We start from the raw sequence: 18,345 nt of genomic DNA, 5'->3' as shown, positions 1-18,345 counted from the left end.
AAAAGCAACCTAGCACTGACACCCCCATCCTATAGCCTGTAAAAACACAAGGACAGACCTGGGTAGATGCTTCGGTGGCTAACAACGCGACTGGCTACTCTTCTGGGGGACCTGGGTTTGACCTCTAGTACCCACATGGCAGCTCACAACTATCTATAACTCCAGTCCCAGGGGATGCAATGCCCTCCTCTGGCCTCAATGGGCACCAGGCATGCACATGGTACACAGGCATACATACAAGCAAAACACCTATACACATCAAATAACTCTTAAAACATGGCCAAGTGTGCATGCACACACACACACACACACACACACACACACACACATGTGCAGGTTCACAAGCATGGCATTTCTGAAACCTATATGCACCATCTCAATACTGTTGGTGCTTTTCCGGCTCTGTGGGACGAAGTGCTGCCAACCACTGAACTGAAAAGTGTTTGTTTCCTGTGCAGGAAGAGAGTGGAGGACCAAGGGGCTTTCACAGTCCTCTGCTGCCCGTGCCACAAGTGAGGGAGAGCAGGTAGAGCCAAGGAGGAGGGAGGGGCGTCTAACGAGCACGCTAGGGCTGGGGAAGGGCTTGGGAATGAGGTTACATTGTCTGCTGGCCAGGACCTCACTCAAAGATGGAGCTTCTACCAGGGAGAAGAGAGTACCTCTCGTCTGCAACACCCAGTGTGGTTCAGAGGTCAAACAAGAGAGCGCAAACGTGCATTTCCTGCCATAAAGCCTCACAAAATCCTGACTTACTATCTGAACGGTTAACAGGGTACCGACATCTCCTCTTTATCACACGTGACACCTTCAGACTTCATGGAGTCTGTATTCTGAAGTTTGCGAGCAGAAGTAAGCTATTTTCTAGTTCAGGAAGGAAGAGTCAGCGTTTACTGAATGTTTTAGAACTCAGGCTTTGAAGATGAGGGGAGACTACCCTGAACCTAAGAGCCCATTCTTCCCTCCCTTAGTTACCGTCACCTGGCTTGCTCCTAATTGCCCTCCCCCTCCACACTTGTATGTTGCCCCCTCCTCTGTCCCTTTCTTCCTCTTTCCCTGTCTTCTTACTTCAATCTGTTTACTGAGGCTGGGTCTTGCATTGTGGCTGAGGATGACCTTGAACTTCTGATCTTCCTACCCTGCCTCTCAGGTATTGTACACATCACCAGTTCTAGAGGCACTAAGGCTAGAACTCAGGGCGCTGTGCACCTAAGCAGGCACCTGGGTTCCATCTCGGCTCTCTCTCCTTTCTGTCTGCTGCCTGTCTGCTTGCGGGAGCCGCTCATCTTTCTAACTGTCCTTACCCTTGAGTTGCCACTTGTCTGAGATCTCCCTAACTCCTGCCTCTTCTGTTAGTCACCATGCAGTCCTTCACCCAGCTGGCCCGTCTCCTGTTTTGACTGTACCCTGCTCCCCGTCCATCCCCACTTCGCCACTTTCATCTCCTCTGGAGTTCAGTTGCTGTTGTAAGCACTTGCCACACGGTATTCTCAAAACCCAGAGAAAGCATTGTTCTTCCACTTTACACAGGAAGGTAAACTGAGACACAGAGTGATCACCCAGACTTCCCAAGTCCCTCTAGGCCCAAGACTAGGGATTCTGGCCTAGCCTGGGAAATATGCTGCCTGGTCTTAATTTTGTGCCGTCGGCTAGAAACCTGGTATCCGAGGAAGAAACTGTGAAATAATAAAGAGACACATAGTGCACATGTCCAGGTTTATTATGAGTCTGGCTCTTCCAGTAAAGTAGCATTTCTGGGGATAAGCAGGGAAGATGGCGTGGTGTTCCTCATCAACTCATTCCCAGATATCTGAAACATACTTTAGTCAACAACAAAGTGAATTGGTTTAAGAACATTATTTTGGAAGGGATGACTTCTACAATTTTAACTAGTACATGGTCTCATCTAGCAGAACAAATGAGAATAATGTGTAAAGAAATGGCTGGAACTGCTAGAGTCCGGGATTGTTTCAGAGATTCTTAAGAGTGCAGGACTTGTCCTTAACAATCCCATACGGTGGCCTTTCTTCAGGCGAAGTCACTGTCTTCTTTCTTGAGAGCTTCCGTTATAGAAGTTCTAACTCCCTACTTCTAATCTGTTTATTGTTTGAATGTTGAAAATGAGCAATTTCTTAAGCTGGGAATGGTGGCACACACCTCAATTCCAGCACCCAAAAAGCAGAGGCAAGAGAATCCCTGAGTCCTGAGTCAAGGCCAGCTTGATTTACAGAGAAAGTTCCAGCACAGCCAGGGCTACACAGAGAATCCTGTCTCAAAAAAAAAAAAAGAAAGAAAGAAAAAAAAAGAGGAGGAGAAGAAGAAGAAGGAGGAGGAGGAGGAGAAGAAGAAGAAGAAGAAGAAGAGAGAGAGAGAGAGAGAGAATGGGAGAATGGGCAACTTCTAAAGAAAACCATGTCTCTAAACTTGCTTGGTCAAGCATGCTAATTATATTCTGTGTGGGGGTTTATGATCTCACACGTGATATAATGCCCTGGGTTTGTGACATTTGCTTCTGCTGTTGCTCCGAAGCTATACCTGCTCTCCTCTGGTTTCAGGTTGCTCACAGTAGGAAAGGGGACCAACACCTTGGGAGCTGTGTCCTTTAGACAGTCACAGAAAGCTCTCACTCTAGCCGAGGATGCAGGTAAGGACAGGTAATTTACCTTACAGAGGTAAACTGTCTTACGAATGAAAGGCTCAAAATATCTGAGTGTTTCAATAGCTTCAGAGAGTCAGGCTGGTTTGACAGAAGTTCGCAAAACAGTCGAACAAGGCAGGGGAGGAAGCAACTAACCTGTCTAGTAACTGGTGTCACATAGTGGGGTTTTGTTTTGTTTGTTTTGGGAGTTTGGGTTTGGTTTGATTTGGATTGGTTTGGTTTTTTGATTCTCTGAGACAGGGTTTCTCTGTGTAACCCTGTCTATCCTGGAACTTACTCTGTAGACCAGGCTGGCCTCAACTCTGAGATCTGCCTGTCTCTGCCTCCTGAGTCCTGGGATTAAAGATGTGCACCACCACTGCCCAGCCCATAATGGCTTTTTACGTGTTGATTTTCAATAGCAGTGTTGCTGCTCTGATTGCCAGTGAGTGCTCCTCCAGCTCAAGAGGCTCCTGCATTAGCTGAGGCTACTCTGATGCGTAGACATCCCACTGGCAAGAGTCAGATAGGATCATAGGTGACAAAGAGACAAGAACTGGAAAGCACCCAGTGCCCTAGTGATCTGAGAAAAACAAAGAGGCAAAGAGGATCCTAGAGGCTGAGATGGGAGGACGAGAAACGGAATAAGCGGACTTCGGTGAGTCTGGAGTGAAAGACAGTTAAGTGAAACTTAGAAAACCTTGGAGACTTGGGAGAGATGGCTGGAGGTATTTATCCAGGACACTGGAGGAAACCCTCAGTCTATGAGTAAGTGCCCACTTCCTCATGGACCAGGAGATGTGGGCGAGAGTCTTAGTTTTGATCTGAGAAGGAAATCGTGAGAGAACTAAAGAGAGAGCTCCTTAAAGCAGATAGATTCAGAAGCGACTGAGGAGTATTTGATTTGCCTCCCACACAAGCGAGCAAATGCTCGCACAGTCCTGTGGGTGCTGATGGGGGGACACGGAACATGCCCTAAGAAGGCTTCATCATCCTGAGAATGTTCTGGCTACTTTCAGGGCATATTATGCGGCTGTAAGATCATAGCTGAGGTTGAGTATCCAGGATCTGGCCTGCAACCCTGTATTCAGGGACTGTTGAAGGCAAGACGTACTTTCTCACATATGCCAGGGCTACGGTAAGAATTTACGTGAGTCGTTTCTCATCTCTGGGCTGGAATTTCCTCCTCGGGCTGATATAAATGCCATGCAGCTGTTAAAGGGTTAAGTTAAGAGCGCAGGTGTTGAAGTGCTTTGCCATGGCACAGCTGCATTCCACCCCAATCATTATCCTTTGTTTATCTGCATCTTCCTTAACAACCTGGGCCACAGGAAGTGCCTAGTGCTTCTGCGTCATTTGGTGGAAATGCATCCCAGACTCCCCTTAAGCCACGAACAGGAACCTCCAAGTCCTTTCGGAAGAACTGGGGCTACGCTCTGTGTGGCAGAGAGCTCTCCTGCAGGTGTTGAGGGGCTCAGCTGGGTTCTCTGTGGTGTCTGTGGTCCCCTGAGTGCTCTAAGGATGCGGTCATGGGGATTCTTCATCAGGTGATCAGTTCCCAAGTATGAAAAGAAGCCATTAAAAATGTCTCAGATTCACCAGGGATGTAGGCAACGTGTGCTGTGGAGTGGTGACCATGAGGCTTTTCAGAGTAGCTGAGCCAAGATTTGGAAGTTTGGTCAACAGGCATGGAAGGTGGCAGGACAACTGAGAGAGCAGGGCTCCTCCTTCTAGAAAACTCAGTCTGGAACTTCTGCATCTCATCTTTAGCTGCAGTATCTTCACCGTAAGGTCACTAGCAACAACAGGCCCTCTGCTCTAGTCAAAGTCCTCCTAGTGGCAATAGAGTCGGCATGGAATGCCCACAAAAGAGCCTGGGGCCATAGACTCCTCTGGTCCATGACCTTCAGATGGACATTCCACTTCCCTGGCACCCACAGACCAGAGCAGCTGAGAAGTAGCTGAGACCCAAACACTTCTAACAAAGACAGCAAGGGTCAAAGGGGGTTGGATCCTAAGCACTCTCCCCCTGCAAAGCCCAGGGCTACTTCAAAGACAAAATCCAGCAGGTGAGAGGCCAAAGTGGAGTCCTCTTTCTCCCACTGCAGTACAGAGAGGCCACTGGGCCCAGTCACCAAGCACAGGTTGAGTCAGGAGCCTGTGTTCTACTCCTAACATTGCCCATAGGCAGCTGTATAACTCTTAGGTGGGTCACTTAATCCCTCTGTGTCTCAGTTTCCATATCTTTCAAAGGGGAATAAGAAAGCGGCCTCCTCATAGTATTGCTAGGATAAAGACACAAGGTGGAGTCATCATGTAAAAACCTGTGCAAATTTGGCTTTTTTAAATTCATACAAGATACTATTCATCAATGAGGTGCTAAAAATATTTGATATCCTCATACCTTTTATTTTGCTCTATCCCAGATTAAAAGCAATTAAATTCCTTCCAAATTAAAGCAGCTTTCCTTATGGTATCAACTGCAACCCAAAGCTCACTCTGACCACAATAACGGGCCCTTTTCTGGGAGCCTCAGACATGAGGCCTTACAAACAGACCATTCTCCTGACCCTTGCCCCAGACCTCAACATGGGCCCCAAGTCACGACGACCAAGAACAGTTCAGAACAAGAAGTTAGCTGCCAGAGCCTTCCCTAACCCTTTGCCAACCTGCAGTCACCCAGAATGACCCATGTCGCTCAAGAGACACTCCCACAGGCAACAGTCCCTGTGCTTGAACACAGTTCCCGCCCTTCCTCCATACTGTGTGTAGGAACACGAATGCACCCCCACCAAATGAGAAGCAGTGTTTTCTGCATGGCTTTCCCAACACTTAAGCGCCAGCAAGTCCCAGGCTTCCTGTTAACCGAGGGTATTGAAAATGGCTGCCTTGGGTCATCTTTTAATGTGGTTTCCATGGGAGAGCAACAGCAACCCAAAACAACATCCCCCTTCCTTCCAGCATGTTCTTTCGATGCATATTCCCATTCCCAGACCAAGACAGACCAGATTTTGAGGCAAAGGACTTTCTCTGTCTTGTTTCCTGTCATCAACCAGACACTGAATTCAAAGCTCTTGTCCTCTGATGGCCCCTGAAATCCTGGCTTCCTCTTCCTTCCACGGCTGCTTATTTCATTCAACTTCTCTCCTCGGTGTTATTCCTGTCTCTCTTACCACTGATCTCTAGTTGAAGTGACCTTTCACATTTAATTCAAGTCATATCCCTCCTAGCTGAAAATCCTTCAACCAACTACCCCAGCCCCAAAGTGAATCCCAATTCAAGCATAATAGGCAAGGCCTTGCCATTACTCCCATTCCCAGTGCACCCCTGCTCCTGTCAAGCCAAGTCAGGTGAACCCCCGAAGAAAGGCTCAGGCTTTCTCTCAACTTTGACCTTCCAAGACTGCCATTCCTATCCACTGTCTCCTTTCTCCCTCTACTGGCCCAGCTTCTTTACACTTCCAGGAGGTGTCCCGTGAGCAGCCTCCTCTCCCAGAAGGAGGTGTCCCGTGAGCAGCCTCCTCTCCCAGAAGGAGGTGTCCCGTGAGCAGCCTCCTCTCCCAGAAGGAGGTGCTCCAGGAGGAAGCACCTCGATGATGACTGTAGTGTTCCAGCGTAACTTACTATGGTGTCTGTTTCTCTCTCACCAGACAGCAGCTCCACGGTGAGACAGACCACCTCACACGCCAGAACATGCTGAGCACCTACAATATTTGAAATTCTAGGACACATGTATGCATTTGCATGAATGTGTATAAGGTTTGTTAACTTCAAATGAATAAATAAATGGATGGACTAGATGGCCCATATGTAAGCAGTTTAACAACTAAGTCCACAAAGGGCCTATTTATGGCACCTGTAGACCAAAGGCTGCTAGCATCAGAGGCCTTTAGAGTCTCTGAAAGTCAGAAGCTTTCAGCCAGCGTTCCGTTTCTGCCACTGCATGCTTTCCTGAACTCATCTTCAGTACAGTGAGGCTGCCTGACCTAAGACCGCACTGCTGGGGAAATGAGGGGCTGTACAGGGAGCAGCGAGCAGAACTAGGCTGCAAGCCACCAGGATACCAAGGCGCTGATGTGCAAGCTTGGAGTTGTAGACTTCAAGACAAGGGTCTTAGAGCCAGGGCTTTAGAGGACCAGGAAGACTGAGACACTGGGCGCAGGCAGGCAATTAAAGGAAAGGGCCCTGGGACACCGGCTAGGGTGGAGGACATGGCACAGTGCTGAGAGTCCAGCTAGAAGGAAGACAGAGTGGAGAGGAAAAGAACACAGGAGACAGACAGCTCAGGAGTGTGGGGCTGAGTTACTGCCAAGACGAATAGATCTAGAACGAGAAGCCCCTGATAGCTCATCTTCCAAGGATCTCCATACCCGTAGGTGTTCAACCGCCTCTACAAGGACATCCCTGCTGCAGACCATGTACCCAGCCAATTCTACTGGATTTAATTCTAAAACCAATAACTTTGGGTAGTGGAGAGTCACGTAAAATATCTTCCCCCTTTTCCCCTGAGAAAGGATAAAGGCTGTGTACTGGGTTCTTAAGTGAAGCTCAGTTCTTCCAGCGGCCGTAAGGCCCTAATCTTCACTTTCCTTCGCTGTTTGGTGGTGATGCCCACCTCAGACAGCCATTTGGAAGGTGACGTTAGATCGTGGTCATCAGGTGGCACACACTGTTCTGAGCACAGAATGAACTGACCCTTCCGTCCCCTCCAAATGAAGCCCAGCGGGCCCATGTGGGAGTGCAAATGGAGATGGGAAAGACCTGCATCGCTCACGCAGTAGGGAATAAGGCACACGTCTGGGTTGGCTAGTATCCAGGGACGGAGTGGGGACACACCTCCCGCACCCCACCACCCTCATCCACGTGCCTGGTGCCCCGCACTAGGCTGTGTTAGTACCTTTCTCACCACATTTGGAGAGGAGTGCTGGGAGGTGCTGTCCACTGGGGGGACACTGTGAGGAGTTTCTTCCCCGGATGTCTGAGGCAAGGCCGCAGCAGTATTCTTGTCGAGGGGCAGAGCTGGCTTTGGGCCCTCGGGTGCTGGTGGCTCCTCTGTAACCTAGAAAAGGAATAATGACCTTGGATGGGTTTCCCACAAAGAACAGCAGCAGGGGCTAGGGCCCACTGAGCTCTGCCCTGTCACTGTTTACGTACCATGAATGAATTAAATTTTCTCAAAAAGGAAAATAATTTGGGTTGGGGAAATGGCACAGTCAGTAAAGTGCCTGGCAAAGACCTGAATTCAGAGTCCCAGCACCCACATAGAACTTGGGGATGAGCCACCGTCTAAAGCCCAGAGCTGAGGTAGTGGGCAGAGAAAGGCTCATTGGCCGGCCAGCCAGCAAATCTGTGAGTTCTTAGTCTAATGAGAAATCCTATCCTAAAAATTAAAGCAGAGTTATCAAGGAAGATAGCCAGTGACAACCTCTGACCTCTATGAACACCGGCACACAAATGCCTGTGCACCCTCACATACACAACCCCAGACATCCACATATCTGTATACCCACACAGACATGTGCATACAAGGCACACACACACACACACACACACACACACACACACACACACACACACACACCTTATTCAGTCTCTTCCTAAAACTATAGTACCATAGTCTTAGGATAGAACCATAGTCTTAGGATAGAACCCAAACCAAGAATTCTGCGCTAACTCTGTGACGTTCGCTTTAACAACTTTACATGTGGTTTTTGTTTGTTTGGCTGGTTGGCTGGCTAGTTGGGTAGCTGACTGGTTAGTTTGGCTTTGATCTGGATTTATTTCATTGCTATTATGGTTGCGGTGCTAGGAATCAAACCCATGATAGCAAGCACTTAACCTATCACCGAGACTCACCCTCAAATCTGCAACAGTTTGCACTAACATTTAGCTGTGGTCCTCTATGAACGCTGGATTCTGCTCTGCCATCACAGGGAATATTTTACATCTCTTCAAAGGAATTAAGCCTCAGGAGAAGACACCTAAAGCATTATCTAAAGTCATTCCTGATGAAGCATGAACGTGAAGCCTTATGTTTTATAATAAAAGTCTCTGGAGCCTCTCTGGAGAGGTGTAACCATAGATTTAAAGGAGACACTACCATGGAAAATGTGAGAAGGGATGGGGACAAAGGCCAGAACAAGAGATCTAGAAAAAAAGATCTAGAAAAAAATTAGGAAGTATAAATTAAGATGTGAAACGGCAAAGATCCCAAAGACACAAATGCACTCACTCAATCATCTTGAGAAAAGAGAGGATCAGCATTCAATTCTCCAATATTCCCTACACAGAGATCAGAGCCTCTTCCGTGGCGTTATAGACAAATCAGCAGACCTGGGCCCCGGTCTTAGCCCCTCCTCTCAAAACTCTATATAGTCTCGAAGCAAACTGCTTGCCCTCACCAGCCCTACTGCACCTACAAGCTACAGATGGCACCATCTGTTGGTATGGCATTCCATATGTGTGCATAAAACATATCAAGCTTTGCAGACATAAAGTCAAAATATTCCTTGGAGTGATGTAAAAGTGCCAGCAACCAAGGTCTAATGCCACCCTCGTTCCACTCCTTGAGCTCTCCCAAGTCCCTACCAGGTATGCCTAAGTTCCCAGCAAGGGAGCTTGAAAGAGTTCACAGATAGGAGCGATTGCCCCCTTATCCTGACCCTGGAAGGGGTCTGGCAACACATCTACTGGGCTTGAGTACATGCTGCTCTCCATGAATACATGAGAACCTAAGGTCAATCCTCCAGAATCCACATAAAAAAGCCAAGAATATCAGTGTGTGCCTATAACCCCAGTGCTTGGAATGTGGAGATGGGTGGATCCCTGGAGCTTTCTGAACAGCCGGCTGAGCCAAGCTGGCAAGCTCCAAGTTCAGTAAGAGACTCTGTTTCAAAAAAAAAAAAAAAGGACAGCAACAGAGGGAGATGCCCAACATCAACCCATAGCTTCTCCATAGACTAACCCCATCTTCCCCCCTCCTTTTTCTTTCTCTCCTGTCCTCTCTTCCCCCAGTACCTTTTTGTTTTCAAAGGTTCAATCTATGGACAAAATCCCCAATGTCACCCCAGGGGATAGGGCTAACCCAGGCCACTCTAGAGGACTCTGAGCCCAGATCTCTACAGACCACGTACTATATCCTCCACAACTTTGCTGAGCTCAGGGTTAATGTGAGGGCTTAGCTGAAGACCACGCTTAGATGAAGGGACCAGATGCTGTGTGCCCTGAGAAGTCCTGGGATGACAGCTCACCTGCAGGGAATCCTCTTGGCTCTGGGACTGGACAGGTGCTGGCTGCCTGACAATGTAGTTGATCTGCCCCACGATGGTCTGCTGCAGATGCTGAGGAGACTTGGTCTGACTCAGCTGCAGGCTGGGCTGTTGAGCCTGCAGGAGGAGTTCCAAGTCCTTCTGCATCTCCTCCAGCTCAAACTTGTGATGCATAATGTCCACGTTCTGGGAACAGGCAGGCGCAGGAGGGCTCTCATGTTGACTGGAAGCCAGGTGCTGGGATGGAGGCAAGGGTGGCGGTGCGTGCTGGGTGGGTGGAGGAGGTGGAGGTGGGGGTGGTGGCTGCTGCTGTGGCTGCTGCTGAAAGTGGCCGAGCTTCAGTTTCTGGTGGTGGCCCAGCTGAACTTGGATGGAGGGTGTCTGTATGGCGGGCTGGGCATGAGCTCCCGCCTGAACGTCTTGCGGAGGGACGATGCACACAGGCTGGGAAATCAGCTGCTGTCCTGGCCGCTGGGATGTACTCTCCTGGTCTGCGGGAGGCGGTGGTTCTAACCAGGGCTGCAGCAGCTTTGGTGGATGGGGACTGCAGGCCAGTTCTTTCTCCCTGGGCAGCAGGGTGGAACACTGCAGTGACCCCAGCTGGTGGGACACCATTTCGGAGGGCTGCCGGAAACCGTGAGCTGGGTGGATACTGGGTGGGGCGACCTGGCCTTTGAGGGAAGGTGAGACTGGGGAGCAGTGGGAGCAGCAGACAGACGAGGAGCACAGTGCTGGAGGCTGGAACTTGTGTGGGGGGTGACTGAGAGACTCCTGCTGAGCCATGGGGGCCTGGTGGCCCTGATACAAGGATGATGACCCCTGTAAGCTCCCATAAGCGGCTGCAGCATCTGCCCGGGACAGCTGCCCACCCTCAGTGGTTATGCAGCCTGGAGATGGAGAACAGAGAGATCCCAAAGGTAAGACACAGCTGCCCTTTTTGCTACTCTCTGCTCCCAGGACCAAAGACCAGCATTCAGCAAGCCCAGTCAGCCACGGAGATGAACTTCCACCTCAGGCCTCCAAGACTCTGTCTAGAGTTCTGCCAGGAACAACGCCCACAGCAGCTCACTCTAGGGACCGTGGGTATTTGAGGAACTGGGTCAGCTTTTACTAATCGACCAACCTTTCTACCTGACTGGGAAACCTACAAGCTCTTCACACTCCTTTCAGTATAGCAGCCCAATGGACTTGCTGAAAGAATGCACATGGGGTTGGAAAGGGAGTGTCTTGGAAAACAACAAAGGGTGCACAGTAAGCGTCTAGGTGCAGATCTGAGAAACTGTTGGGTAGTACGATGGAAGAGCCCATGCCAGGTTGGCGCCAGTCACCAGCACTGCTGTTGGGTTGCTGTGGTGGCATCATACCAAGTGCTTTCTGTCTACTGCCCCTTCGCCCAGTGTTCTATGAAGCTGGCCTAGGAGACTGAGCTCCTCGAAGACAGAGAATGTGTCTGATTCACCTGTGGTCCTGTCGTGCTCAGCACCGGACCTCACCCGGGGCAACTGCTGAGTTAAGTAAAACAGGAGGGGGCAGGGAGAACTAAATCTGGAACTGGAGATACAGTCCACTTGGTAGCCTGCTGGCCTAGGTTCCCCCAAACCATAAATTGGGTATAGTGCTGCACACCTGTAACCCCAGCACTCAAAGGGGAGGTAGAATCAAGAGAGCTAGAAGTTCAAGGCCACCCTCTGCTATTTAGTGAATTGGAAGCCAACCTAAGCTACATGAGACATGAACAGAAGCATATCTAGTACCATTGATTTGTCAAGTTCAAAAAATTTTCAATGAGATTAACAGCTTAGAAGCAGAGCGGCAGTTGGTAGTTAGTTTCAATAAGCCCAGTATGTTGTCAGCACAAACATATCTTCATGTCTACACTGAGTGGAGACTGACTGACAGAAATTACAGCAGAGAAGAAAAATGCACAAGGCCATTAATCTCCTGTTTGCACTCAGCCCAAAGGAGGAGTGTGTAGCTTGTACCCTCACACGTATGCCCTGTGTCACCTCACGGACATGTTCACCTGAACTGCCATACAGCATTCAGGAGAGGAGAGTCACTGTCTGGTCACCTCTCCAGCAATGAAGTTGAGGTAAAAGGAGCAACATTCATGCAGAAGAGGAAGTTAGTGTTTTAGGTAGTGCTGGGGTCCCACACTGCCGTTATTAACCCATCCTCCCCACTTCTACTCAAGGAAAGGTTTGATGACTGACTCCATGATCCCTGGCAGTCTCGAGAGCCCTTCCTCCTGGGCATATGGTGAGCCACCTAGGAAACACGGCAGATTGCCTGTACTTATTCTTAGCTAACAGGCCAAAGGTCACAGCTCACCAAGAGAAGCCAGCTGCTTGGTCCAGAAGTTGGGCTCCCAGGTGAATCTGATACTCCAAGGAGAGCCGGGATCTGTGTTACAGCTGGTCTCCAGCAGCCGCTGCATCTGGAACACAATCTGACAACAGTACCATTTATTTGGGCATCTGTCTGTGTGGCAAATCCTACTTACTAGGGCTTTGGACTGGTTAAAGGGCCCCAAGTTGTGTCCCTCTGGCCTCTGGTCATCCTCCGTAGTCTCAGTTCCCTGTCCCCGTCTAATCTTCCCAGCCAGTGATCTTCCTCTTCCCCGGGCTCTGGAACCCTGCATTCGTATCTCTTCCAGACCTCAGATGATCTCTAACTGCCTGGCATCCCAGGTACCCTACCAGCACCTCCTTCAAAATCTGTGGCGACCTCAGAGCCGGCCATTGCTCTGCCTCTCCCACACCACCCACTGCCATCCTCCTCTACCATGGCTCTCATCTGAGGCCCCGACCGCTCTCCCATTGCTTGGGGCTTGGCCAAGTATCCAGTCATACCCGGCCATCATCTGGTTCACACCTGGCCATCATCTGGCTCACACCCAGCCATCATCTGGTTCACACCCAGCCATCATCTGGTTCACACCCGGCCATCATCTGGTTCACACCCAGCCATCATCTGGTTCACACCCAGCCATCATCTGGTTCACACCCGGCCATCATCTGGTTCACACCCAGCCATCATCTGGTTCACACCCGGCCATCATCTGGCCCTAGACAACTAGTGACCCAATTGACATCTTGGCCTCTTAAGTCTTTGTTTTGTTTTGTGTTTTAGTTTGTTTTGTTTTGGAGACAGGGTCTCACGTATCCCAGGCCTTCTTCAAATCTACTGCATATTTTTTTTTTGATTTTTGAGACAGGGTTTCTCTGTAGTTTTTGGTGCCTGTCCTGGAACTAGCTCTTGTAGACCAGGCTGGCCTCGAACTCACAGAGATCCGCCTGCCTCTGCCTCCCGAGTGCTGGGATTAAAGGCGTGAACCACCACCGCCCGGCCCTCTACTGCATATTCAAGGATGACCTGCACTTCTTCTCATCCCCTGCATGCACCAGCGTACCTGGTTTACGGAGTACTTGGAATCAAACCCAGGGCTTTGTACATGCCAGGCTAACTCTACAAGTGAGCTGCATCCCCAGGTTCCATTCTTGATTCCTTTTGTTTGTTTTTTTAGATTATATTTTATTTTAATTATAAAATTTATCCCTTCCCTTTCCTCCCTCCAAGTCTTCCCACATACCCATCCCTGCTCTGCTTCAAATTCATGTCTTCTTTTTCACTGTTATTATATGCATATATGTAGTATTTGTATATCCATACATATTCTCAGATACAATCTGAGAATTTAATATATAATGTTATATATATATACATATATATAATGTTACTTATATCATTTTTATTTCTTTAATGTCAATCAACTTCCACCTGTTCTCAGCTCAGCCACTACACCTACACCTCATTCATCATCTATCTGTGAGGCCATAAACAACGGCCTACTTCCTGATTAGAAGGTGCTCCTACTCCCCTGGAACATGCTCTTCAATCTCACTGCACTCTGAGGGCCATTCTAGCCGTTCACAGTCTCCCCAGCTCCCCATCATCTTCAGGTTCCATGTCACTAGGGCCCTAAGTTTCTACCGACCACCAATTCCCAACTTCAGGTCGATCCAGCTATGCTAAAGTCTTGTTATTCAGCTGCGTTATCTAAGGCCGTGGAAGTGACCGCTATTTTCAAGGGCACACTTGGAAGTTCCCTCAGCCTCCTCACTTCCTTTATCATGGTCCTCTTCCACTGCTACACCCTGCCGTTTCACCCAGTCACTAACCCTCTACTTATTTATGACTTTGCAGTTCACAGAGGATAAGAGAGACCACAAAAGGCAGATGCTCCAGGAACTGAGGATGTAGCTCGGTTAGTAGTGTCTGCCTAGTATACAGGAAGCCCTAAGTCCAACACCCAGCACTGCATACGCCCAGCATAGTGGCGCATGCCTGTAGTATCAGCATTCGGGGGACACAAGTCATCCTAGGCTACAGAGTGAGTTTGAAGCCAGCCTGGATTGTATCATAGAAATGACAAAAGTCCAAACTCTTCAAACAGGTTCCCTTCGCCCTTACCCAAGACCAACAGACACCCTCTGGCTCTCACTCTTCCCCAGGGTGCTCACCCCACCCACCCCGCTCTGTTTTACTGTCATCCTCTCTCCCATAGAGAAGTGCAAATGTTTTCCAGACTTAAAAAGTCTCCCCCAGCTCTGCCTCCTTCCCAATTCCTGGTCCCTTCTCGCGCCTAACTCTAGCCTCACCTCCACGCTCACGCTCGCTCGTCTGACTTCTACCTTCCTGCTTTGCTGGAACTTTCTTACACAGTCACCAGAGACCTCTGCACTGCCAGCTTTCAAGGTGACTGGGCGTGTCCATCCTGTCTCGCCTCTGTAGGATGGTCAGCACAGTCCTCAATTTGAGCTCCGTGGACATCTGTGCACTCTGTGTCCCTGTCTCTCCTCCACACTCTAGCTGTGCTTCTCGGTTCTCACCGTCTGCCCCTCTGCAGAAATAATGGCATTCCCTGGTTTCAGATTTGTTCTCTTCTCCACGATGCTGCCATGGTGACTGTCCCAGTAATGCCTCCTCTTAATCTCCAGCCCTGACTCTTCTGAAGTCCAGACCCATCTAGTAAGCCAGCCTTTTGGCCACCTCTTTTCAGATGCCCTCCAGACACCTTAGAGTCAGTACCACTGTCTTTTAAAGCCCATTCTCCTCTAGCCTGGAGTGTAGCACTCAGGGGAAAGAGACAGGAGGATCTCAAGTTTGAGGTCTGAGGAGCTACCTAGCAAGACCCTATCAAAAACCAAAACCAACACTTCCTTCTCCTGGGCATCACAAGCTCAAGACTTCAAGATCTTCTCCAGTCCCTGTTTTTCTTGCTCTCCTGCTTGGAATCTAGTAACTAGCTTTCTGTGAGATCTCTGAACACTGCCTGTGCCCAGGACAATGTGTGAGTCCGTGAGAACCACAGGCCTTCCTGGCTGGGTGAGCAAGATCGTTTCTGCAGCTGGGTCCCTTGTGTTATAGGACCTGGTAGAAAATGACATTTGCTTACTAACCCAAAGCCATGGCTGGGTCTGAAGAACTCAGGACCTGCTATCTTACTCCTCTTTCCTTCTAAAACCATGCACTTCCAAGGATAGCCCCTCCCCTTGCAATGCAGGTTCTGTTCCGGTCTGTTTTCAGGCTAGCTGCAGGGACAGGCTTCCTCTTACCAGCTCTTTGCTGAAAAGGAAAGGGACACTGGTTTTGCTGCAGACGGCCCAGTTGATGAAATTCTGCACATGCTCAAACTGCCGGTTGAGAACCATGATGCTCTGTAGCTGCTGCTCCAGCTTCCGCTTTCTCTCATTAGTGATGCCCTGGTGCACAGAGAAAAGAGTCCCTGCTGAAGCCCGGGGGCCTATTTGGGAAGTCTAGTGGCCACTGATGGCATCTGATAAGAGAACTGAAAATAGCCTTGAGCTGGTTGCTGGTGGGTGGAGAAAGGGAGAAGAGATAGTGAGAGATTCCACAGCACAAATGTGGAATGGTGGCAAATGGAAAAAACGTGAATGAGTGAATGGCTACACCTCTTGCATTCAGCCTTCCGAAGAAGGCACAATCAGACTCTGTCTTAAGACCTCCCTGGCGTTGTTAAGGGTGGCAGCTACCTGAGAGGCATGGAAGGCATCAGTGAGAGGCTGAACTGGTTTCCCAGTCCTTAACAAGCCACTCTCCCAAAATTAGACTAGAAATTTTAAATACAGCATGCAACAAAACGCCGCAACGACTATGTATCTGAATCCTAGCCCTGGCGTCTGACCCAGGAGAACGAGGATGCACCCGCCGGGTCCATCTGTGTACACATACCTCCAGCTCCTCTATGAGCCCGTTGGCCTGTTTGTTCAGCTCATTCATCAGGACCATCTTGGCCATTTTGATCTGGTTTTCCACCTTCCTATGCTGATGCTTCACTTCAAAAATCCTGGAAACAGGATGGGACAAACAGTGATCCCTCTCTGCTTGCTGGGAGATGGCAAACAGAAAAGCTGGCAACTTGGGAGCTACCTTGAGATCAGAGCCAAGCAGGCATCAAAGAAGAAGGACCTTTCTCGGTCCCATTCACTCTCCCTCCCAGACCCCTTGGTCTAACTGGGCCTCCTCTAGGAAGCCTCGGGTCCACCCAGTAGCTCACCAGGTGGCACAGTACTGTGGGATATATAGATATGATTTCATATTGTCCAAAAGGAAGACACATGGGTACAGGGACTAGAGGCTTCTGAGGACTGGGCAGAGTGGGAGGTGGAGGGATGTGACCAGCAACATAAGGGTTTCCGTTAGGGTGATGGAAACGTTCAATTACACAGTTCTGTGAAATGCCAAAAACCGATGCATTACACATTTTAAAGGCCTTAGTTTATTATATCTCATTAAAAATATTTAAGAGAAAGTTTAAGGTAACTTTGAAGTTACTGCAGTCCTAGCTTCCAAGTTGATTAGCCATGTTAGCTCAGATGACAACCTCTATGAACCTCTGCCTCCTCATCAGTAAAATGAAGATAAGCCTTGACTGAAAGAATTATAATAACTGAACAAAACAATGCATGTTTCCCAACCCACTGGTTCCCAATTCCTAACCCTTGCTATACAAAACACCAGTGCTGCCATGCCATTTAACTTATTTAAATGGGTAACAAGAAGGGACAGATGATGACTAACTTGTTGCTATCCCACAATATACAGCACTTCCTTTTCCAAAAGCTACTTACTATGTACCCTTGTTCTCGGGTACTCATTTCCGGCTGATTCATAAAGCACGGAACCCAGGTCCAGCCTCACTCTGATCACCTTGAACTAGCTGGCCCTAGTCAACAGCTGATATCCCAAAGACAGCTCACCGGCACTGAGACCTCTAAGGGATGGACATGTACGCTTATCTGCCTAACCACATCTTCCTCCGTGGACCATCTGGACGCTGGTACCCGAGCCCAGGTCATGAGAGAGCAGAGCATTTTCGGCACTAGCCAGATCTGGCCTAGGCTACCTGTCCTCGATTTGCTTCGCAGATGTCTGCAGGCTGGATTTCTTATGTGCCACCTGCGTGGTCACGCTTTCCAGAAGCATCCTCTGGTTCTGTAGAACTTCTTCAACATGCCTGCACCTAAGGGAGGAGACAAAGCAGGAGCTGAGGAGTGCTGGCTTCTCTCCTGAGCAGCCAGCACCCAGGAATCCCATGGCGCATTGTCTCAGCCTTAGAGGCCAGGATTACACACTGGGAGAGACAAAAGTCTCTTAGGCCATCAGGAGGCTTTTAGAGTCGTCTCACGAGAAGAGAAACACCGTGGCCCAGCTGCTGCAGGTTGACGTGGGCAAGGAGAGGTTTTGTTGTTGTTTTGTTTTGGTTTTTGAGACAGTTTCACTATGTAAGCAAGGTGTCCTCCGCGTCACCATGTCGCCTTGGATGTCACCTAAACTCACCACCATCCTCGCTCAGCCTCCCAAGTGTTGAATTACAAATGAATGTCACCATAGCCTGCCTCGGAGAGAGGGTGACACCTCAGCAGGCCAGAGCGAGCCTCCCAGACCCCCCCACCCCCCCCCCCGACAGTCCACCGGTCCCACCTGTGCTCTTTGTGCTCCACCATCAGGCAGCTGTGGCAGGTGAGCACATCACATGTCTCACAGAAGAGCTTCAGCACTTCCTGTGTGTGCAGAGGGCAGTACAAGGCGAAATCCCCAGAGCCGCCGTTCACCCCTGCGAGAGAAGACTCGTGCAGACCTTTCTGCTAAGCTTTGCTGAGCCCCCCTCAGCCCTCCAGAGACGCGGCACAGACACAGAGCATGGGGCAGGAGATGCGAGCCGGAGAGGTCTCTCTTGGGAACACTGAGACTCGGGCAACGGGAAGAATTCAAGCTTAGCCTGATTTGCTCAGCTGTCCAGAAACTTCACACTCTCGCGCCCCAGTGTCCACCCCCTGCCAGGGGTGAAGAAGGCACTTGCTCCTGCTCCAGGGAGCTCTCTGGCACAGTGGGAAACCCTCCTAAATGAGCCTAAGCC

The 18,345-nt window shown here is 49.6% G+C and overlaps 1 protein-coding gene across 1 annotated transcript in view; it reads right to left on the bottom strand.

Annotated features, from left to right (window-relative positions):
• Window positions 1–18,345, bottom strand: part of Trim66 (tripartite motif containing 66) — a 59,634-nt gene that overhangs the window by 12,587 nt on the left and 28,702 nt on the right. The window contains exons 5-11 of the mRNA XM_087908574.1: window positions 17,910–18,042; window positions 17,332–17,448; window positions 16,158–16,272; window positions 15,521–15,667; window positions 12,234–12,351; window positions 9,885–10,789; window positions 7,532–7,693 (exon numbers count right to left, since the gene is read on the bottom strand). Coding sequence (XP_087764700.1) covers window positions 7,532–7,693; window positions 9,885–10,789; window positions 12,234–12,351; window positions 15,521–15,667; window positions 16,158–16,272; window positions 17,332–17,448; window positions 17,910–18,042 — 1,697 coding nt within the window. The remainder of the gene's footprint in view (window positions 1–7,531; window positions 7,694–9,884; window positions 10,790–12,233; window positions 12,352–15,520; window positions 15,668–16,157; window positions 16,273–17,331; window positions 17,449–17,909; window positions 18,043–18,345) is intronic.

Source organism: Myodes glareolus, chromosome 7, assembly GCF_982192425.1.
Source record: "Myodes glareolus chromosome 7, mMyoGla1.1, whole genome shotgun sequence".
NCBI lineage: Eukaryota > Metazoa > Chordata > Mammalia > Rodentia > Cricetidae > Myodes > Myodes glareolus.
The sequence above is the reverse complement of the archived record's forward strand: the minus strand, read 5'-3'. Positions and strand labels throughout refer to the sequence as shown.